The sequence below is a fragment of the Physeter macrocephalus genome, chromosome 14, assembly GCF_002837175.3.
Source record: "Physeter macrocephalus isolate SW-GA chromosome 14, ASM283717v5, whole genome shotgun sequence".
Classification (NCBI taxonomy): Eukaryota; Metazoa; Chordata; class Mammalia; order Artiodactyla; family Physeteridae; genus Physeter; species Physeter macrocephalus.
Genome location: NC_041227.1, coordinates 80,238,734 through 80,261,933, shown reverse-complemented (window position 1 = coordinate 80,261,933; position 23,200 = coordinate 80,238,734). Strand labels below are relative to the sequence as shown.

At 62.4% G+C, this 23,200-nt stretch overlaps 1 protein-coding gene across 3 annotated transcripts in view; it reads right to left on the bottom strand.

The window, feature by feature from the left end:
- Window positions 1-23,200, bottom strand: part of MAD1L1 (mitotic arrest deficient 1 like 1) — a 350,389-nt gene that overhangs the window by 132,540 nt on the left and 194,649 nt on the right. For all 3 annotated transcript variants that reach the window (XM_024125005.3, XM_028498607.2, XM_055089925.1), the window contains 2 exons: window positions 17,200-17,340; window positions 5,564-5,620 (listed from right to left, as the gene is read on the bottom strand). In XM_024125005.3, the coding sequence (XP_023980773.1) occupies window positions 5,564-5,620; window positions 17,200-17,340 (198 nt within the window). The remainder of the gene's footprint in view (window positions 1-5,563; window positions 5,621-17,199; window positions 17,341-23,200) is intronic.

Here is a 23,200-nt window from a genome sequence, read left to right as displayed (position 1 = left end):
TCCGATGAGCCTGACCGACAGGCTTGCCAAGGACGAAGTGCTCCAGGCGTGCAGGACGGATGCAGGACGTGAAATGAGCCACCACCGGGCACCGAGGCGCTTTTAATCGTTCACGGGAAGGCAGCTGGCCGACTGTGATAAGGCCGGGTCCTCCAGCGGGGGGGGCACACGGGCGATGGTTGCCCGCGTTGAACAATGGGGGCTCACACCCCCTCCCGGTGATTCACCGGCCCTTGACGCTGGCGTCGACGATGGTGCAGTGTCAGCAAGGCCCACTGCGGCGGACACAGCCCCTGGCAGGGCCACAGGTGGTCTCGCCACCGTCCTTACAATCCATGCTCCAGCCCCTGGGAGCCAGAGCAGGCGCTGCTGGTGCTTTTGCAGAAGGAAAGCCCGGGAGGCCCGCGCGCTCCTGGACCCACCTTGCGGGGCTGTCCTCAGGTGGCAGAACCTTGTTGTAAAGCGCTTGTCATCAGGAGGCCTGGAGCAGCCTCAACGCGTGTAGCCAGGACCACACTGCCCGCTTCAAGCTGCAGCGAAGCAGGAGAGCAGTGGGGGGCGGGAGGTGGTCAGCCGGGCCGCGCGTGCTCCGCTCCCTGTCCGGGCAGTGTTTCCGGGAGGGGCCCTGGGGGGCGGACAGCGGCGCGGGGCTGCGAGGGGCAAGTCCCCAGAGTCAGAAGACTAACATCCAGTCCTCGCTCCCTGAAGTTATAAAGTACTGCAGCACTTTTTAGAGTTAGGGTCAAGGGCTTCCCTGGTGGCGCAGTGGTTGAGAGTCCGCCTGCCGATGCAGGGGACACGTGTTCGAGCCCTGGTCCGGGAAGATCCCACGTGCCGCGGAGCAACTAAGCCCGTGAGCCACAACTACTGAGCCTGCGTTCTAGAGTCCACGAGCCACAGCTACTGAGCCTGCGTTCTAGAGCCCGCAAGCCACAACTACTGAAGCCCATGTGCCTAGAGCACGTGAGTCATGACTACTGAGCCTGTGAGCCACAACTACTGAGCCCGTGAGCCACAGTTACTGAGCCTGCGCTCTAGAGCCCGGGAGCCACAACTACTGAAGCCCATGTGCCTAGAGCCCATGAGTCATGACTACTGAGCCTGTGAGCCACAACTACTGAGCCTGCGCTCTAGAGCCCGGGAGCCACAACTACTGAAGCCCATGTGCCTAGAAGCCCATGAGTCATGACTACTGAGCCTGTGAGCCACAACTACTGAGCCTGTGAGCCACAGTTACTGAGCCTGCACTCTAGAGCCTGAGAGCCACAACTACTGAAGCCCCGGCACCTAGAGCCCGTGAGTCTTGACTACTGAGCCCGTGAGCCACAACTACTGAGCCCGTGAGCCACAACTATTGAGCCCGCGTGCCTAGAGCCTGTGAGCCTCAACTACTGAAGCCCGTGAGCCACAACTACTGAAGCCCGTGTGCCTAGAGCCCGTGCTCCGCAGCGAGAGGAGCCACCGCAGTGAGAAGCCCGCGCACGGCAACCAAGAGTAGCCCCCGCTCACCACAGCTGGAGAAAGCCCGCGCGCAGCCACGAAGACCCAACACAGCCAGAAATTAATTAATTTAAAAAAGAAAAGAAAAAAGAGCATGTTAAGTTTTAAAAAAAAATCAAAAACCTCCTTTCTCCAGCCACGGCCGGCCTGACCTAATTAGGGTGAGGCCCGTCAACGATACAGCTACAGCCACGGACGTCCTTCCTTGTGATGTCAATTGCATTTAAAGAAAAAAACAAGAATTGTGCTCACGCTTACTAATTATTTTTGCTAATTATTAACAAGAAGTCAGACTGCCTTTGTCTTGTCATCTGCAATTAGCTAAAAATGCTTAAATTCTTCTTTTTTTCTCTCTCCTTTCCTACCCAGTGAACTGACTCTGGGCCAGAAAACAGCAGGTCAGGAGCTGCAGGTGGGAGAGATGCGACAGGAGCCGGGGCCCCGTTGCCAGCTGTCCTGGACAGAGGGCCTGGGGTTACAGTCAGCAGCCCCCGGATGCAGACTTGTCACCGTCCAGACCCAGAAGAGCCCCGCCCTCCTAGCACCAGAGACGCCCCCAGTGGCACCAAGGCTGTCACTGGAATGGGTGGGAGGGGTGACTGTGCCCCCGCCCCGTCCCACAATGCACTGCGGGCCACTGTCCCCCTCTTCAATTTCTTACCTCTCCATCCCCTCAGGGGTTTACAGGAGAGCAGAAACCTCCCCCTAACCAAATGCATGTATTTTCTGGGTAATCTCACTCCCTGAGGGCTGGACTACGGACCTGTCAGGCTCCCAGCTGCCGACGCCTGCACCAGCCTGCCTAGCCTTTACCTCCTCGGGGGCTGCAGGACCTCCCTGGAACCAGTCCGGGAGCGAGAGCAGAGGCTCGCACGAGCTCCTGGACCGCGTGTGGCCCACCTGCACTCCTGGGCCCCGGGCTCCGCCATGTCTCATTTTCCCTTTAACTCAGGAAAAGAAAAAGGCAGTGAAATACCCCAAAATAAGCTAAAGATTAGACCATCAAAGGCAGAGATGAGACCTAGAGAACGGACTTGAGGACACGGGGAGGGGGAAGGGTAAGCTGGGACGAAGTGAGAGAGTAGCATGGACATACATACACTACCAAATGTAAAACAGACAGCTAGCGGGAAGCAGCCGCACAGCACAGGGAGATCCGCTCAGTGCTCTGTGACCACCTAGAGGGGTGGGATGGGGCGGGAGGGAGGGGGTATGGTGATATATGTATACGTATAGCTGATTCACTTTGTTATAAAGCAGAAACTAACACACCATTGTAAAGCAGTTATACTCCAATAAAGATGTCTAAAAAAAAGGCAGAGATTAAAAACCTGTCTGAGGAGACAGCTACAGCCCAGATCCAAAAGCAAGCATGAAAGAACCAGTGTAAGGGGCCCACAGCTCCTGGCTTGTGCACACAAAGGCCGCCAGCACCTCATCTCTGGGCATGGCCGAGAGTCAGCTCAGGCAAGAGCCAGGCCCCGCACTACTGCCCGCCTGCAGGGTCAGTACCACTGGGACAAGGCACATTTCATCCAAAGCTCCCCATGGAGCACGGTCCCCAAGGTCCCCCAGTGGCCTGGGGGAGGGGCCTTGCGCCAAGTTTGGGGACACCAGGCCTACCAGAGGCTCTCCACGCTGGCTGACATCAGACTTGCCCAGGAAGACATGAAATAACACCCCTGCCCGGGTGCCCCCACCAGTTCTAACTTAATCGGTCTAGAGGAGGGACCGGGTGTCAGAATTTCAAAGCCCCTGGGAGCTTCACACAAGGAACGGAAACTATATGGGCTGAAACTAAGAAAAAGCACAGGCTGGAAGGCACACAGCCCTGCGGCCGCCCCGTGTCTCTCAGGTGCCCCGAGAGGAGGTGCAGCGGCCTCTCTGGCTCAGCGCCCACCCTGGCCTGAAGGCCGGAGCCAGCGGCCAAGCGCAGCAGGGTCTGTCCTCCCTCTTGCCTGGGAGGCACCGGCTAACCACAAGCCCCAGGGCGGGGAGGGGCCGAGGCTCCAGCTCCAAGGCATCCTCACTCCTCAGCCTTGAGGCAGCGGGCCTCAGTGCCCTCCTCCTGCCTCTGCACCTCACGGGAAACACGGCCCGAGGGCACACGCCAACTCAGGCCAGCACCGAGGGGGCTGCGTAGGAGACACAGAACACCGAGTCCTCAGGACCTCGTCAAGAGGATGCGTCAGGCTTCAAGGCCACCCCACCCCACCCCCGGGCGGCAAAGTCGGTGGACCAGAAGGAAGCACCCTCCCCCCAACCCCCTCTCCCCCCTCCCTGCCTCCGGCCCCGGGTCTGGAGGCCAGGCAGCTGCGCTCTGGCTGCCCCAGGCGCCCCTCCCTGCGGATGCTGCCGCGGGTCACCTGTCACTAGAGCCCTCCCTCAGCCAGCATGCAGTCAGGCTGCCTTCCCACCTCTAGGACTTCTGCAGGCCCAGACACGCCCCTGCTGCCCCAGGAGACAGCTCTCGGAGGCTCACTGATGAAATCCTATCACCGGGAAGCTCTGGGCTCCTCTCACGGCTGCCCTTACACACGGGACCTAGGGTCCCTCGCTGGACATGTCCTTCTCTGCCTGAGTGGAACTGCCCCCAGGACGGATGCCTGGGGCTGGAGCAGCCGGGCAGGGCTCGGCCCGCTGGGCACCTACCCACCGGGAACACCCAGGTGCTTCCCGGCCTCGACTCGGGGACCCCGGACCCCCCAAAGCGCCCCAGCCCAATGTCCAACTGCCCCTCAGACCCCCACGCCTCCCCCGAACCCGCGCTCCCCATCCTCCCACCCCACCCGACCCCCGACTCCTCGCCCCGCCCTGGACCCTGCTCACGAGTGGGCCCCGCCCACAGCGAGGGTCGCAGCAGCCAATTCGAGGGTGGTCTCTTCCGCGCCCGGCAGCGGCCATCCCCGCTGTGCACGCCCGCGAGAGGCGGGGCTGGCGGCGCCGACGCCGAGACAGGAGCCCGGCTCCCGGCGCCAGTCCCAGTGTGCCCCCGGCAGCGTCCCAGCGCCCCCACCCGGCTGGCGTGTGGCCCGGGCAGAGCGGCCCGGCGACGGCGACGTGTGCAGACGCCCCTCCCCTCCCCACACCTGTGGCCTCCTGCGCCCGGGGGCTTCCTCCCCTCAGCGTCCAGACCAGGGCCAGGGCGGCTCACGGTTTGTACAGGACGCGGATGCCGGAAAGCCGGGTCCCCCTGTCCCCCCGTGGGTGGTGAGGAGCCTCCAGATACTGGGGCGCCAGCCAGGGTTCCAGGGCCGTGTCTGCACGCGCCCAGGTGAGGGCTCCCCGGCTGCTCGGAGGGCGGGGCGGACGTGATCTGACATCAGAAGTCAGGCCACAGGGAGAGCAGAGAAACAAACATGCTACAAAGTGGCCGCGCGAGGCCGCAGAGCCGTGTGCTCAGAGAAACAAACATGCTACAAAGTAGCCGCGCGAGGCCGCAGAGCCGTGTGCTCAGAGAAACAAACATGCTACAAAGTGGCCGCGCGAGGCCGCAGAGCCGTGTGCTCAGAGAAACAAACATGCTACAAAGTGGCCGCGCGAGGCCGCAGAGCCGTGTGCTCAGAGAAACAAACATGCTACAAAGTGGCCGCGCGAGGCCGCAGAGCCGTGTGCTCAGAGAAACAAACATGCTACAAAGTGGCCGCGCGAGGCCGCAGAGCCGTGTGCTCAGAGAAACAAACATGCTACAAAGTGGCCGCGCGAGGCCGCAGAGCCGTGTGCTCAAAGAAACAAACATGCTACAAAGTAGCCGCGCGAGGCCGCAGAGCCGTGTGCTCAGTGTGCTCACGCTGCAGGGCCCGTGCGGTCAGCGTGGGGTCGGCGTGTCGTGCGGCTGCGACCTGAGCAGGAGGTGCGCCGCCGTCCCCGCCTTAGAGCCGGCTGGGGGGAGCCCCGCAGTCTGTGCCAGGGGTGGAGGGGGTGGGTGTGTGGCCTGGACCACGGCCGGGGGGGCCACACGCCTGTGCCTGCAGGGCAGGTCCCGACGCTCTAAGGTACCCAGGGCCCGGGCTTCCCTTTGGCCACAAGGGCCACCAACCCGGCCTGTGCCTCAGGGACTCACCATGTCGGCTCTTTGTTTCTGGCCTCCCAGCTCCTCCAGGGCCTGTGACAGCTGAGCCTTCAAGACAAGACAGAAAGTGGGTCAGTGGGCTTTGTCCTCCTGGGGCCGAAGCGACCACACCTCCCCCATCTCTGCCACATGCCTGCTGCCGGGGGAGACCCCGAATTCCCACTGTCGGGAAAGAGGGGAGGCGGGAACACGATAACGCGCCAAGTCCACCCCAAGCCTGCCGCCTGAAGGTGAGAGAGATTCGGGCTGGAGTTTTAGTGCCCCGGTAAGAGGCCGGGCACCGGGCCACAGTCCGGACCAACGACAGCACTCCCCAAGAGGGGGCCAGGACAGCCGGGGGGGACACAGTCGTCAAGCCGCAACGAGCCGGCAGAAGCCACCTCTATCCGGAGGACTGCAGTATGAGGTAATGGGGACCACTGGGCGCCGGTGACGCTCGTGTCTCCATCCGTGTGAGATTCACCAAGCTGACACTTCCGACGTGTGCGTCTGTCTGTGTGTGTGTGTGTGTGTGTGTTGTGTGTGTGTGCGGGTCACGCTTCAATGATAAAGGACATTTAAAGCACACCCGTGCTACCACCCAGGAGGACAAACTAGGGACAAAGGGAGGACGGCCCTGCTACATAAAGGAAGCAGACGGTCAGACGGCAGGGCTGTCGGCCACGCCCGCGACGGCCTCCGCGCCCAGAGCCTAAGAGTGCAGGCGGGCCCTCGGCTGGGCCGGCGGAGCAGAGCAGAGCGGAGCCACGACAAAGCCCAGCAGCAAGAGGGGCAGGGCTCCGAAGGGCGGAGGCACGACTAAGAGGCTGGATGGGAAGGGGCAGCTGGCCGCGGAGGAGCCCTGCCCGGGGAGGCGACAAGACGGTCCTCAGGGCAAACCCACGCGGGAGCACTGCCACCGCAGCCCCTCCGGGAAGTGGGAGCTCCCCGACCGGGGGTGCAGGGTGCCGGCAGCACCCAGCAGAGGCTCTGCGCCGGGGAAGGACCCCCTGAGAGCCCACACAGGGGCCTCCGGGAGCAGATGGGCTGGGCGGCAGGAAGGGGCCCTGCCGAGCGGGCCGCCCCACCCGTGAGCCGCAAGCCTGCAGCGTGCGCGCGTTGTGTGTGTGTGCGGGTCACGCTTCAATGATAAAGGACATTTAAAGCACACCCGTGCTACCACCCAGGAGGACAAACTAGGGACAAAGGGAGGACGGCTCTGCTACATAAAGGAAGCAGACGGTCAGACGGCAGGGCTGTCGGCCACGCCCGCGACGGCCTCCGCGCCCAGAGCCTAAGAGTGCAGGCGGGCCCTCGGCTGGGCCGGCGGAGCAGAGCAGAGCGGAGCCACGACAAAGCCCAGCAGCAAGAGGGGCAGGGCTCCGAAGGGCGGAGGCACGACTAAGAGGCTGGATGGGAAGGGGCAGCTGGCCGCGGAGGAGCCCTGCCCGGGGAGGCGACAAGACGGTCCTCAGGGCAAACCCACGCGGGAGCACTGCCACCGCAGCCCCTCCGGGAAGTGGGAGCTCCCCGACCGGGGGTGCAGGGTGCCGGCAGCACCCAGCAGAGGCTCTGCGCCGGGGAAGGACCCCCTGAGAGCCCACACAGGGGCCTCCGGGAGCAGATGGGCTGGGCGGCAGGAAGGGGCCCTGCCGAGCGGGCCGCCCCACCCGTGAGCCGCAAGCCTGCAGCGTGCGCGCCCTGAAACGTGACTCCTGTCCTTCACACAAAGCTCTGCAGAGAGGCTCGGAGGGGGCGTGAACAGAGCACAGCCTCCGTGCGGGAGAGAGCAGACCCAGGCCCCCGCAGCCCCCAGGGCCCCGGGAACCCTTCTCCGGGGACAAGATGAAGCAACGGGCGCTGGGTTTACCCTCCCCCTGAACCAACCAGAAAACCAGACAAAACCCCTGAAACAGTGCTTTCCCGGCATCCACGACGACGGGCAGGCAGCACAGGCCTCGGATCTGAGGGAAGGAAACACGGGAGGCGTGGCCCCCACCGCACTGGCTCACGGCCCCGCCCCCAGCACCCCCCCCTCCTCGGGCCGCGGGAGGAACTGGCGGGCTGGGCGCGCAGGACCCAGCACAGGAAGGAGACGGTGTGAGCGGAGGCCTCGCCAGGGAAGGCGCGCCCGCGAAGCTGCTCCACGGCTCAGTCACGCGGGAAATTAAAGGCCGACAGCGCCCGGTGTCGGAGGACCGGGGCAGCCGCGGTCCACACGCACCCCTCGGACGCCCGGCACTGGGCGGGGGAGCCGCGTACACCCGGGGACCCTGCTTGAGCCCTTGCCGCGCCGGGCCATCGCCTCACCTGGGAGAGGAGAGCGAGGACGTGGCGGCCGCCCACCTGGCACTCACTCTGCACTCAGGATCCTGAGGCGGCGGTGACGACGGGGACCCCGCGGGGTGAGCCTTCAACGGGGGGCCCAGCCTGCAGCGAGGACACCAGGGAGCAGCGGGCTGGCGGGGCCGTGGGCCGCGTCAGAGACTGACCGTCAGCCGCTCCTCACAGCTGCTCGCGTGACCGAGGCCAGGGCGCTTCCGGAAGGGACGGCCTCCTGGAACAGCCTCGGGAAGGCACGACCTCTCACGGTTACGTCCCTGCCCTGGCCGGGCTGGGTGCAGTGGAGCTGGGAGGGCAGGCACATGGCGGGGACGCGGCAGGGGGACAGGAGGAAGGGAACCGGCCATCCCAGGGGCAGCACACCCCGGAGCAGGCAGAAGGGGACCAGTGACCTCAGGGCTGCGTCAGGCCGTCCGGGGGCGCTGCACTCCTGCCAGACCCCAGGCGCGAGCCCCCGGCCCACGCACCACGTGTGACCGGAGAAGGGGGCACTGAGACCTCGCGTGGCCACTCTTATCTCCGAGTGACAACTGCTGCTCAGGACCCGCCAGTGCAGGAGCCCAGGCGCAGGGGAGAAGCCGCCCCTGCAGCCAGATGCAGGCAGGACAGGAGGCCGCAAAGCCCAAGGTTGCAGGTCTCGGGGACAGAACGAGACCAGGGTCTCAGGCCCCCTGCATTTCGGCTCCACTTCACACACAGGCTTGTGATAAAGTGTAAAGAAAAAAGAGGCGAGGAAGCCGGCGGGTCGACAGGGGCCCGTCCAGGCAGGGGCCCATAGACACACGGCTTCCACCTGGCGGCAGCCCCGAGGGGCAGAGAGGGCGCCTCCCCACATGGACGTCAGCCCGAAGGCAGGAGTGAGCCACGCCTCCTGTGGCCGCAGAGCACGTCGGCACGTAAGCAGGCAGGCAGCGCACGTGCCGGGCTCGGCCTGGAGCCTTGGCTCCGCCGGGCAGTCCTGGCTCCAGGGCAGCCTGCAGGATGGAGGCCTTCACCCCTCAGAACCCACCTATGCAACTGACGCAGCCGATACCTCTCCCAGACGCGGAGCATGCCGGGCCCCACTGGTGCTCACAGGGCCACGGTGGCACTTCCACAGCGGACCTGGACCCCACCCTGGCTTTAACAGCTAGCGTAGTTACCCTGCAGGTGGTGGGCCTAGGACCACAGCTGCAACACCCCTGGGAACGTGTGGGAAGTGCAACGTTTCAGCCCCCCACGCCCCCAAGAGCTGGGGAGGACCCAGCAGATCTGTCTTCACAAGCCCTCCTGGCCACTCAGGCATCACTGCAGGGGTGACGCCAGACAACAGAGATCAATCCCGAAGTCTCTGCATTCCAGCCGCGTGACCTGGAACAGAGGTCTGGGCTGGGAGCGTCACAAGGTGAAGGAGCAGTTTTCAGCTGTTATCCCCTCACAGAACGTGGATTTAGACAACCACCCACGGACCGAACAGAACAGATCAACAAAACTAGGAGCTGGTTTTTTTGTTTGTTTGTTTGTCTGTTTTAAAGATAAGCAAAATTGACAAACCTAATTAAGAAAAAAGATAAGGCTCAAATAAATAAAGTCACAAATGAAAAAGAAAACATCACAAAGGATACCATAAAAACACAAAGACTCAAGAACTACTGTGATCAACATTATACACCAAAAAACTGGACAACCTAAAAGAAATAAACTCCTAGAAATATACACATAATCGAGAATGAATCGTTAAAAAAACAGAAAATATGAACAGACCAGTAAAGAGTAAGAAGAATTAATCAGTTAAAAAAGAAAACCAAAAACCTCCCTACAAAGAAAGGCCCAGGACCACCTGGCTTCACTGGTGAACTTTACCAAACATTTAAAAAAGTATTAATACCAATCCTTCTCAAACTCTTCCAAAAAAATCGAAGAGAAGGGAACACTTCCAAACTCATTTTACAAGCCTAGCATTACCCTGATACCAAAGTCAGACAAGGATGCTACAAGAGAAAAAAAAAAAAAAAAGACAAAACCCAAAAAACTCACTGGTCAATATCCCTGATGAACACAGACGCAAAAATCCTCAGCAAAATACTAGCAAACTGAATTCAACAGCACATTAAAAAGATCATACACCGTGATCAAGTGGGATTTATCCATGGAACGCAAGGATGGCTCAACATCCACAAATCAATTGACGCAATACACCGCATTAACAGAATGAAGAATAAAAATAACGTGGGCTTCCCTGGTGGCGCAGTGGTTGGGAGTCCGCCTGCTGATGCGGGGGACACGGGTTCGTGCCCCGGTCCGGGAGGGTCCCGCATGCCGTGGAGCGGCTGGGCCCGTGAGCCGTGGCCGCTGGGACTGCACGTCCGGCGCCTGTGCTCCGCGACGGGAGGGGCCGCGGCGGTGAGAGGCCCACGTACCGGAAAAAATAAAACAAAAAACAACAAAAAAACGTGATTACCTCAATAGATGCAGGAAAAGCATTTGACAAAACTTAAGATCCTTTCGTGACAAAAATTAATTAGGTACCAAAGGAACGTACTTCAGCATAATAAAGCCCGCAGCTAATGTCATAGTCAACAGTGAGAAACTGAAAGCTTTTCTTCTAAAATCAGGAACAAGGCAAGGATGCCCACTCTCACCACTCATATTCAACATAGTACTGGAAGTCCTAGCCAGAGCAATCAGACAAGAAAAAGAAACAGAAGGCATCCAAATAGGAAAGGAAGAAGTAAAACTGTCTCTTTGCAGATGTTATGATCTTATTTATAGAAAATCCTTAAAACTCCACCAGAATTCTGTTAGAATGAACAAATTCAGTACATAAAATCAACATACGGGCTTCCCTGGTGGCGCAGTGGTTGCGCGTCCGCCTGCCGATGCAGGGGAGCCAGGTTCGCGCCCCGGTCCGGGAGGATCCCACGTGCCGCGGAGCGGCCGGGCCCGTGAGCCATGGCCGCTGAGCCTGCGCGTCCGGAGCCTGTGCTCCGCGGCGGGGGAGGCCACAACAGAGGGAGGCCCGCATACCACAAAAAAAAAAAAAAAAAAAAAAAAATCAACATACAAAAATAAGTTGCATTTCTGTACGCTAATAATGAACCATCTGAAAAAGAAACTAAACAGTCCCATTTACAACAGCATCAAAGAGCAATAAAATACTTAGGAATAAATTTAACCAAGAAGGTAAAAGATCTATATACTCAAAAGACATTGATAGTAGACATTGAAAACGACATAAATAAATGGAAAGACATTCTGTGTTCATGGACTGGAAGAATTAATACTGTTAAACTGTCCGTACTACCCAAAGCAAGCTACAGATTCAATGTAATCTCTATCAAAATTCCACTGGCATTTTTGACAGAAATAGAAAAAAACAAACTAAAAAGCTTCTGCACAGCGAAGGAAACAACAAAATGAAAAGTGACCTATGGAATGGGAGAAAATATTTGCAAACCATGCATCAAGGAGTTAATATCCAGCATATATAAGGAACTCATACAACTGAATGGTTAAAACAAAAACCAAAAGCCAATTAAGAAACGGTGAAAGGATCTGAACAGAAGTTTTTCCAAAGGATAAAGACGGCCAACAGATAGACGAAAAGATGCTCAACATCACTAACCATCAGGGAAATGCAAATCACAACCACAGTGAGATATCGCCTCACGCCTGTGGGGTGGGAATTACCGAAACAACGACAGACGGCAAGCGCCGAGGACCGTGCTGCGCACTGATGGTGCGAATGTAAAGCTGCCGCAGCCACTACAGGGAAGAGTGTGGAGGGTCCCCAAAAAACTAAAACTAGAACGTGGCCCTCGCCCACTGCCTGTGGCCTCAGCACGCCAGATCCGTGTCCAACCGCAGGGGACTCCCGGAGCCCGGGTCTCTGGTGTTACCTTCTCCCTGTTTGCCTCCTTTCTGTTTTCCATTTCTCTTTAGCATGTTGCTCATCTTGTAACTCTGCCTCAAGATTTTCCAGTTGGTTTCATCTGCGCTTGTTTACAGGAGAGTCACCTCAAGTTCCTTATACAAGGGGAGCACTAAACACTTTCACAAGTAAGAACAAAATCTGGATCTGGTGAACAGCGTAGGCTTCAAAAGCTGCTGCTCTTCCTGAAGCCAAGCCCCCCACGGCCAGGGGACAGCGACAGGAACACTGCGACGTGGGCCCTCGCGGAAGGCCGGGAGGCCCAGAGGCAGCGGGAGCGGGGTGATGTCCGGGCCCCCCTAAGCTGCGAGTCAGAAGTTACTGCTGCAAAACCTGCAGCTGGGGTTTCCCACAGACCTCCATGCAGCCAGCAGCGCCATAATCTGTTTTAATTAAATAAATTAGAAAAACAAATCAGGCTGATATCTTGAATCAAGGTGGCATGAGCTGCATGTTTATACCCCTGTCGACAGAGGAGGATTCATGACATATGCTACCGACTTCTGCAGCCACTTTATTAAATGGAATAAATAAAATCCGTGCAAAATGGCACCAGAGTCGGGCTACTGGGATCCTCCCGATCTCAACACTTCTGGTTGGCGGCACTGAGATGGTTTGGCCAGAATCAAAGCATGTTTCCCGCTAGAACTGGCTGACTAAGCTAAACGGGTGAAATGTAACGACTCTCTGAGACGTGGATGTTGTGTTTTTCAAATTCCCTGTGCTCACATCTGTGGGTCCCACTCTTTCCCCAGCAAGTGAGAGGCAGGGCCGACGGAGCAGCTCGCCCCCGTACCTGTGAGAGGCCGCCTGCCGTGGGCACACCGGGGGCTGGCCAGGCCCCCCATGGGGCAGGCGCGGCAGCTCTCACGGCAAGCTGCAGGGTCCCGGGGGCCCAGAAAAGAGGAGCTAGAAGAGGGGGCTGGCAACTACAGCCTGCACAGAAGCCCAGCCCACCACCGCTCTTATCTATAGTCTCACGGGCACAGAGCCACACCCGCCACCTACTGACGGCCCACGGCTGCTCCTGGACACACAGCCCACGGCACTTACTGTCTGGCCCTTTACAGACAAAGCCTGCTGACCTCTGCGTGGAAAGAGACGGGAGCTTGGGGGTGAGCGAGGAGGTGGAGAGAGGCCAAGGAGGAGAAGGGGGCAGTGGAGATGAGAGGACAGAGCAGGGTAAAGACAGAAACAGATGGACACAAAGAGAGAACAGAAAGAAAGGAAAGGGAAGGAAAGGGAAGAAGGCTGGAGGGAGAAAGAAGGGCTGGGTGGGGTGGGGAGGGGTGGGGAGAGGGGCCCTCACCTCCACCAGGCACCCAGACCCCAGGGCGCCCCGACCCTGAGCCCCAGGCCAGCGCTCTCTCGGGCGGGCGAGAGACGCTAATCCGTCTACACCGTCAGGCCCGGGGGCCGTGGGGATGTCGTCCCTGCACGCACCCGGCTGCTCCCGGTGGCCCCCCAAGACAGCAGAACAAAACGGGGACCGTGGGGCTGTGAGCGGCGCTCTGCTGTCGTCTGCGCTGCCGTGCGCCCCCAAACGGTGCTTGCATCGCAGCCGGAGGACAGACGAGCCGCCTGGAGGCTCTGAGGAACCCTTAACAAACGGGTTCTGTGAAGTTACATAACTTCCTACCATCTGTCAATATGTGATGCTCAGCTAATAAACTTCTGTCCGGCAGCTTGAAGCAGCTTCCAGAGTCTCCAAGTGTGGGTCGTTCTCCGAGCCTCTGAGACATGAAATGTCACTGTTTAATAAAACAAGAAGAGGAAAACTGCCTGAAGGACGCCAGCCCTGCCCTGCACGGCTCGGCTCCGGCATGGGGCCACTCTGACCTGGAGGGCGAGCTCAAAGCCAGGCGCCTCTGAACCTGTCCGCTCCCTTGGGGCCGTAGGAGCAGACGCACAAGGGACGGCACAGGGGCCTGTCCTGCCCAAACCCCGGCGTCCAGGCTCCAGCCTCCTGAGCCGCAGGCCTCTCCCCGGCTGCTCAGGGCCTCAGAGGGGTGAGACAGGTTTCAGAGAGCCTGGGTGCCCCCCCGAAAGGGGTCAGGCTGGAGATGGGACGCGGGTCTGGGCCGGGGAGCCCCAGGCTGCCCCAGAGCCTCACGTGCGTGGAGAGAAAGCACCTGCCCGCTCCGCCCCCCGCCCCCCGCCCCCCCTTCACCCGGCGCTCCACCTGGAGCTGCACAGAAGCTCTCGGCTCTACCAGGGAACTGCTGGGACTGAAGGCAGGTCAGGCCAGCATCTGGGTTTTGTGACTCACCTTAAAGGAGGCTCTGCCACCCCCTCTCCTGGGATCTCCTGGGAGAAGGACCGGCAAACCACACACGGGCACACCTGACCCACAGCCCACGCTGCCCCCTTGCTGGGTCTCCCAGCCCCGTCTGAGCCCAGTCCTTCCGGAAAGGCCTCCAGGTGCTCACCTCCCCCTGGTCCACGGAGAGGAGGACCACAGTCATCGCAACGGCCAGGGCAGTCCCCACAGGCCAGGCCTCTGCCACCCACCCTCGGCTGGAGGGCTGAGCACGCCCACCGGGCCTTGTGGAGTGAGGAGACGGCGCCAGTCACGCAAGGGGACGGGGGGCGGGGGGGCACTCGCCGGGCTCCCTCCACACGGCCCATCACTGGCCTCGCGGCTCTGGGCAGCGAGGACACCGCCTTCACACCCACTTCGCCCTGGGCTCCGCCCAGCTCTTTCCTGAACCCAAGACCTGCCCCCACCCCCGCCAGCCCCCTTCCTGAACCCCTTCCTGAACCCCTTCCTGTTCTTCGCTAATGGGCTTAGCTCCTCATGTTGGGGTCACGTTCTCCCTAACCCAGACCTCCTGGGATGAGACCAAGTCCAGGGGAGCCGCCAGCGGCCACCAGAGGGCCCCCCACAGGAACCCCCCCGCTCCCCACCCTGGGGGTCCCAGGGCCAGCGGGGGCTGGAGGCAGGCGCTGATGGGAGGTGGGCGCCCCCGTCAGGGCTGCACACCCTCCAAGGCGCTCGGGGAGCCCCGGTCCGGGCCCACGTGAGAACCGCTGAGACACTACGTGGGGCGGGCCCCCGACGGCCCGGCTGGGCGAATCCAGGGAGCTCACTGACGGGGTGATGGGGCCGCTGGCTGCAACGCTCAGGAGTGAGGCGAATATGCCCCAATTTGCCCAACGTTTCCCATTTCCCCAATTTCTCCCCTTCTACACCATACTCCCTCCCACCCTCCGGACACTGCAGAGCAAAGCCTTCTGCCGTGTATGTGTCTCCCCGCCGCACCTGTCACTTCTGTGACACTGCCGAGCGTTGAGAGGAACCCCCTGGGTCCTGGAGACCGGCCCCGGTCCTCTCCCCTCGAGTGGGCAGCGAGGTGGCCGTGAGCGGTCCGAGCGCTGAGAGGACGGCGCACGTCACCGACAAGAAGACCAGGGCAGAGCCCTCTGGAAGGCTGGAAGTCCACACGTTCCCTCACACCCCACGCTCAGTCCTAACCCTAGAGCCGAGCCTGCTCCAGCAGCGCCAGCACGTACGTGAGCTCGGGCAGAGGGTCCTTCCTGCAGGAGGCTCTCTGCGGATCCCGCCAGCCCAGTCCACCCAGGACCCCTCATCCTCATCCTGCACCGGGCGGCTGGCTCCCCCAGCCCCCCACGGAGGCAGCTTCTCCCAGCCAAGCTCCCTCGGCTCGGGGCCAACCCAGAGCCGCACAGCTCCAGTTCCCGGTGGCTCCTAACTGGGCGGGGGGCTCCTGGGGGCCCACGCTTGGCGGTGCCTGGTACAGATCAGGTCAGCGGACGGCTGGGGAGGAGGGAAGCGGGAGGGAGGGGGAAGGACATCCTTGTCCCAGCACAGGTTCCCAAAGGGCCGGAAGGAGACGAGAAGGGGTCTCGGTGACGTGCAGGAGAAAGAACCAAGGCTGAGGAGAAGCCCCGTCCTGTCCGGGGTCCCTCAGTACAGTCTGCATCCCACCCTGCGGGGGCCTGAACCAGGGAGCAGGACCGGCCGGCTCTGTCTGCTGCCACCTGGTGGAGACCGGGAGGCACACAGCCCTAGACAGGAGCAGACCCAGGCCCGACCCACAGGGCACGGCGAACCCAACCACGGCCTCCGCTTTCCAAAGGTGACGGGTGGCTCCAACACCTGGCGTCAGCCAGCCTTTCCTCAGCTGCCTGCAGACACTCCAAAAAGGCCGGGGACAGTGCCCAGTCGGCCTGGCCCGGGAACGCCCTGCTGCAGCCCCTCTGTGCTGGACCCTTTCCACGAACAGCAGCTCAGGCCCAGGCGGGGCTCTCGGGGGGAATTCAGGGGGGAGGGACTTAGGGGGCTCCCTCCCCTATGGGGGTCTGCTGTGCAGGACACGTGCAGAGCAAGAACCCACCCCCAATGGATGGCCTCGCTGGGACGGCAAGCAGAGCCCGAGTCCAGAACACTGAGGCTGGTCCCAGGGTAACCCCCAGCCTCAAAGGTGGGGGTCTCAGGTCCTCTGTCCTAACACAGGTCCGGGGGCGGTGCGGCCTGGGTGGAGGGCAGGAGGCCATCGGCACCCGTGTCCGGAGAGCACAGGGCAGGGGCGGGAGTCCCAGCGTGGACGGGGCGGGGCGGGGCGGCTGCCAGGGCTGGGAGGCCGTTCCTCTGCCCCTCCTCCGTCTGGTGCCTTCCGCCCAGCGCCTGGACTGGCCACATGAGCCCCTGTGGTGACGATGACGACGGAGAGGAAGAGCCGTGGCGGTGACGCTGGCAGAGCCGGTGACGTCCACCCGCCCGAATTCTCCCGGAAGTCCGGGAGCTGGAAGGGAAGGCTGAGTGGCCGCCCCGCTGCACTGCTGACCACAGGAAGGGGAGAAGGGGTCAGGGACTTTCGCTACCAAAGCCAGGACAGTCCCAGGCAAACCGGGACGAGTCAGCCCCCTGCAGGCAGGACTCAAGGGGAGACCGGGAGCCAAAGGAAGCCGGTGCCCGTCTGCCAGACGCCAGGGGCGGGGCTGTCCCCAAGCCGCGGCCTCGGGCAGGGTAAGGCACGGTGACCACGCTGGTCAACGAGTTCCGAGGTCACTGACAGCCCCTCATCGCCAACACGCAAAAAGCCTGAACACATGGCATTGGAGGTGCCAGAACTGCCAGCCTCATAATGAACTGGAGCACACACGGTGCCAGACAGGAAGGATCTCTTAACGTAAAAAGTGCCGGGGACGCTAAGGCGTCGGGGGGAGCCTTCCCCGCGAATCCCTCTTCACTAGTGTCTCACGGAGAGCAAACGTGTGGCGGCAAAAACGCCATGGAAGCTCCTGTACCGACAGGGCTGTGCCTGCGGGGGCTGAAGGCGGCCCTCCCCAGCAGGACCGAGGTCTGCACGCAACAGCGTCCGCAGCGGCCCCCCGCGGAGCGCGCACGCGCACGGACGCCGGGCCCACTCACCTCCACCTCCGAGCTGTGCGCGTGCACCTTCTGCACCATGTCCTCGGCCTCGCGCATGCGGCGGGTCAGCTGGGGCGAGTACTCGGCCGGGGTCAGCTCACTGTCGTAGGACCCCAGGATGGCGCGCATGCCGTCCCGCTCCTGTGGGCACAGAGGGCAGGAGGTCAGGCCCGGGCGGGCGAGGGGTGTGAGGGAGACAGGAGCAGCGTGGTGGGCTTGGGGTCAAGCTCGAGGGGCAGGCTGCCAGGTGGGGCCCCTTGGGTGGCTCCTTGAAGAGCTCGAGCTGGACACTTAGCCCAACAGAGCCCACCAAGGTCGAGACGGGCCCTGGCTGCTCTGAAGCCGCAGCCCAGCTTGGCCAGTGCCCGGTGAGCCTGGGGCCCATCCTCAGTGGGGCCACGCTGCCTGCCCGGCCTTGAGCTGCACCGCCTGACCTGCGGTGGCCAGAGACTCATGGGCCAGCGGAGGGCGGGGGCTGCCTCCATCGGGGGTCGGCACCCCTCCCTCCCCGAGTCTGCTGTGTCCCCCAGCTGGGCAGAAGGTCTGAGCCAGCGTTCTGGGTCAGTGTGACCTCCTGAGCCCCGGCAAACAGACCAAGGGACACACCAGTGGGCTCCGCCAGCAAGTGGGTTGGAGTACCCCGGCTCCCGTGACTTCTGACTTGGCCGTTGACCCAGCAACACTCAGAGCGAGGGTCTAAGCAGAAGAATCGGTGGGTAAGGAGAGGTCCCTCTAAGTAGGGAGGCGGCAGGTGTCCAGCAGGACCGAGAAGTCCTCCCGGAGCGCTCTGCGAGGCCCCAGGACCCCCGCGGCACCGGCTCTGGCCTCAGCAAGCTCCTCCCCACCACACCCCCGAGCCCATGGGGTGCCAGAGGCCGCGGTCCTGGGCGTCACCGTGCACCAGCCACGCCCAGCACCCCTCCTCCCCGTAAAGATGCAGCTCAGGTTTCGTGGGGCACACGGACCACACAGCGCTGAGACCACCCCTTAGAGCCACACAGGAGTCCCCACCCAGTGGTAGCCTACTGGAAACGATGACGGCCAACGGCACGAGCCCCGGGAGAGAGGGGTGGCGCCTCCGGAGCCACAGGGCACGAGCCCCGGGAGAGAGGGGTGGCGCCTCCGGAGCCACAGGGCAAGACCCCTTCCTGAGATGCTGGCGAAGGGAGAGCAGCAGGGGAGGCCCTCAGAGACCGAGGCTGTCCCCGGAGCCAGGGATGGAGCCGCCCTGGCGGCCGGGGTAAGGGCGCTGGCACGGGGAAAGGAGGCTCCCCTCCCCCACTGTGGGCCTGGAACCACGCGGCCGGACTCTCCTGGACCCAGCCCCCAAGTGTGCAGGGAGGAGACCTCATTCCCAGCAGGCTGCAGCACGAGCTGAGGGCCGGCACCTGCCCTCCTCCTGCCCCCACGTCTCCCGGCTGCGGCCGAGGAGGCCCACGCCGGCTGCACAATTAGACAAAATCAGGTCCCCTGCAGAGAGCCAGGCTCAACGAGAGCACCGCTTCTCAAACCTCCCGTCCTGCGCATCTCCCGGGTCCTGTGAAACGTCCTTTCAGGTTCAGCAGGTCTGGGGTGGGGCCCGAGAGTCTGCCTTTCTAACAGGCGATGCCGCTGGCGTGTGGGCCACACGGGGGAGCTCAGTGGCCTAGCCTGGGGGCCAGCACAGCCCAGGAAGAAAAGGTGGCCCCCGCGAGACCACGCCCAGGTCCCAGCTGTGCTCCAGGCAACCCGAGGCCAGCGCTTTCGTCCACCTGAGCCTCCTCCCTGATCGGCGGGGTGGGTCAGCAGCGCATTTCACTGGCCGGCCGGGACGAACGATGCCCTCCTGGACCAAGCAGCCAGCCGCCGGCCTGTGAGCCACGAGGCTCACGTGGTGACAGCAGCCATCTCATCCACGCTGGCAAACAGACCTCCACGTACGGACTCCAGGGCGCAGCCCCTCCTGCAGGCATGCCTGGCGCAGCGGCTGGAGAAGCTCGCGCAGCCTTGCTCCGCACCCCGGCCGGCGCCCCTCGCAGCCCACACACCCGCCAGGGCGCTGCGTCCCAGGCGAGCCGCAGGGCCAGCCCGCACCAGCACCGACTCCGAGGCACGTTCTCGGACCCTCCGCCCCGTCCTCTCGGCCGCTGCTTCCGCGAGCTGGGGCCCGACCGCCTGGGCAGAGACCTGCCCCAACTGCCCCTCCACCCCAAGCACTGATGCCGCCCACCCGGTCTGCCCAGGCCCCTCCTTCTCCGGTGAGACTGGCGAAGACTGGGGGCTCACAGGGTCCCCTCTTCTCCCTCAGGAGCCCGCCAGCCCCCGCCCGCCAAGTTCAGCGGTCTCCTGCGCTCCCGGGCCTCTGGCTGGGCCATCGCCCCAGCACGGACTTCATCGTTAGTTGATGACAAAAAATTCAATAAGTGAGAAATTAAAGTTACAAATCCAACTGGAACTGGTCACACGTATCCGTGGAAAATTTGTTTCCAACAGGAAGGTTTATCGAGTGTCATAATTTTATTGAAATCCTGCATCTTCCCGTCGACTTTTACGGTTTCGAGCTGGTTACACAGTTATTATTACCAGAGCGTCGATGCCACGCGGGGGCCGGGGAGGGGCTCCCTTTCATAAACAAGCTGTAATTGTCACCTTTATTGACCGATAAATCTCCAGATTGCTGCCTCCTACTACGGTTCTCTTCTATTACGTCTCCAGGCTAGCAAAGAGGAAGATATAAAATTGGAAGTTAGCTGTTTGCACCTTTTAAGGAAATTGTTGTGCCATTTAGTCATGGAGCAGCGAGAACTGGGCTGCTGTGATCTGATAATGACTTTTTAATGACAGGTTCCACTTGTGGTGAAGGGCCCTTCGTTTCCACTTGAACAAGCGTGGGGACTGACCCCTGAACAAACAGGCACCCAGCCTGAGCAGAGGAGCCGCGCCGACGCCTCCGGGTACAGACAGGACGGGGCTCCGCTGGGTGCTTCTCCCTGGGGACCCCCACAGCCCTGTCTGTCCCGGCACGCCTGCTTGTCACGTGACCAGAGCAACCCAAAGAGCGTGGTCACAGCGTCGCGCAGGGAGAAATGGACTGAGGACGCGGGGGAGGGGGCAGTGACGGAAGTTGCCCCCCGACCCCCAGGCCCAGCCTGCAGCGCCCAGAGGGGTGCGGGAGAGCGGAGGCCGCGACCCGCAGCAGAGGCGGCGGCCGTGACCCTGCTCCGACCCCGCCAGCCCCAGCCTCAGAGCTCGGGTCTGTGACCGACAGGCCGGCCGAGAGCCCCACACGCCCTGACAGACGACGCGTTTGGGGGTGATACGTCCCGACCCTCCTGCACACAGGCCTCAAGGACCAGATGGAGAAAGCACGGGGGGGTGACCAGGCCTGGCTGGGCGGCAGAGGGTCTGCACACATCCTGCGGAGCGGCAGCCCACGCGCCCAGCGCTCCACGGCTGGCGCTCCTGGTGTGTACCCGGGGCTCGCGCCAGCGCCCAACGCGGGGACAAGGCCGGGGCCGCTCCGAGTAGGCAGCTCAGGAGTCCAGCCTTGCAATGCCTCTGGGCTGGCGCGGGAGGATGCCAAGAGGACGCCAGGACAGACAGCTCCAGACCCCCCTACCCGTCGCCGTCTTCCTGCCCCTCCTCCCTGAGCGGCTCAGAGCTCTGCAGGCTTGTGAGTGGAGACCAGGGCAGTAGCAAGGCGGTGTGGTCTCTGCACGCGCTGGAATATTCCCAATAAGAACCCAGAATCTGAGGATGGCAGAGATGAGACCAACGCTTTCTTCTCTTATGTACATGAAGGGAGTGGAGAGCCTCAGTTATGCTGAGAAGCGGTGGAGAAAGGAAGTCATATAAAGCTCGGAAGGCACTCAGATCAAGTCCAGGCCACTGTTTCCTGGAAAGAAAAAGGGGGCACAGAGGTACAAAGTCACTTGTCCCAAGCCCCATAGGGAGGATGGGCACAGGCTGGCCAATAACCAGGCGGCAGCCAAACTCTACAGCCCCGGGCCCAGCCCGGCAGCCCGAGTGTGGACTCAGCAGGCGTCTGCAGGAGGGGGCGGGAGGTCCAGGTGGGCACCGAGAGTCCTGCCCGGGGGAAGGCTGGGCTAGGGGACGGGTGGGGGCAGAAGCGGGGCGTACAGGTGGCCGCAAGCTGGGGGATACAGAGGGGATGGGTGCGGAGTCTGAGCAAGGACCCCTCCCTCTAACATGTCAGCGGATGCGGCCAATTCCGTCCACAGGAACGCATTTCCGCCCCGCCCCCCCCCCCCGCCCCCGCCAGCAGCTTGTTACCTGGGTGGGGTTGGATAGGAACGCAGGTTCCAGGGGCCCACCCGGCCCTTCGGCTCCCTGGGGACAGATTCCCGAAGTGCCGTCCTGTCCCTCAAAGATGCTGAGCCTGCCCTCACCTCAGGCCCCAGCTTTGCTGACCCCTCAGTCTGGAAACTTCTCCCCCGGGACACGTCTGGCCCTCTCGTCCTTCAGGCCCGTCCCCGCCGGCCACGTGGCCTAGCGCACCTCACCACGCACAGCTCTGCTCACGGCCATCACCGTCTGTCCTTCCTTCTACAACTCAAGCCCCAGGTCTCCCAGGCCTGGCCAGCTCTAGGCTGAAGGGGAAACCAGTGACGGGTGGCGGGGAGGAGGGGGGAATCCTCTCCTGAAAGGCTACGGCTTATTAGCAGGGAGGCAAGACCCTTCTGCACATGCGGTTTCGTTCAGATCAGCCCTCTGCAGGCAGAGGAAAGGGTCCTACGACTCCAGAATCCAACAGCTCTGGGTGAAAAGGCAAAGCCGCGGACGTGGAGAACAACGTTCTGCAGGCACGAGGAGGATGGGAAAACCCAGGCAGGTGGGAGAATGAGTCGCAGAGGCGAGAACACGCAGAGGCGGAGCCCTAAGAACGCACGTGCACGCGTGTGCACACGCACGCGTGAGATAAACCTTCACCAGGCCAGGTCCCCCAACTTCCTGCTCACCTGAAGGGAGCAGGCAGAGAGCGTTTTTCAATGCTTCTGTCTGTAATGGCCCCTGAGGCCACCGGCAGAAGAGCCCCGCTGGCGTGCGGGGCCTCCCAGGAGTTCTGGGAGCAACGAGCGCTGCCAGAACCCCCGCTACCCTGGAGACCTCCCGCCTGCCTCCCCTCCTTCACCCTCCTCTCACTGGCCCTGGGCAGGAGCGGGCCCAGCGGGCAGGGGGCAAGGGGGCAGGGGTGAAATGCAGGCCTCAGGACGGGCCCAAGGAGCGGGCGCGCAGACAGTGAGGGGGCCTCGGCAGACCCCGGGGGCGGGCCCGGGGGAGGCCGCGGACGCAGAGGCCCCAGACGCTTTAGGAAGCGCCTGGGCTTCCCGCCGGGCACCGCTGGGGAAGGGCGCTCCACGCGGCGCGCCCTCGTGGGAGGGCAGCGGCGGCGGTGATCACCTTCGGCATCGGCTGGTCCTCCAAGTGCGGCAGTTCACGCTGAGCTTTGCCGTGCAGCCCCAAAACATGCTGACGAATGCCCGGGGACGGAGAAACACGCACGCGCCGCTCGCGGAGGCTGAAGCAGCACGCGCGGGTGGAAGCATACACCGCTGCGACGCTGAGGACGGGCCTGCCCCCCGCTGGCTATCTGCGAGGCGCCGCCTGATGCAGGCCCATCAGAGCTGCAAGCCTGGGCCTTGGGGTGGGCGGGGGCAGGGGAGAGAAGGGCTGGGGGCCCTGAGGACGAGGATGCTGAGCCACAGCCCCCAGGGCCTGCAGTGAGGAGGGCCACGGCCCAGGGGAGGCGTGGGGCCCACAAGGAGGACGCCCAGGCGAGAGCTCAGACCCTGAAGGAAGCCGGCACCCCCAAGGGAGCGCCAACGAGGGAGGAGGAGGGGGCAGCAGCCGAGGGCCCAGGAAGGTGCGAGCACCCCGGCCGGCTGGGCCCAAATCCTGGCTTCACAAAGACTAGCTGTGTGACCTCAGGAAAAATAACTGCCCTCCCTGAGCTTCAGGACTGTGAAACGAAAAGCACAAGAAACCTCTCGGGGTGGCCGAA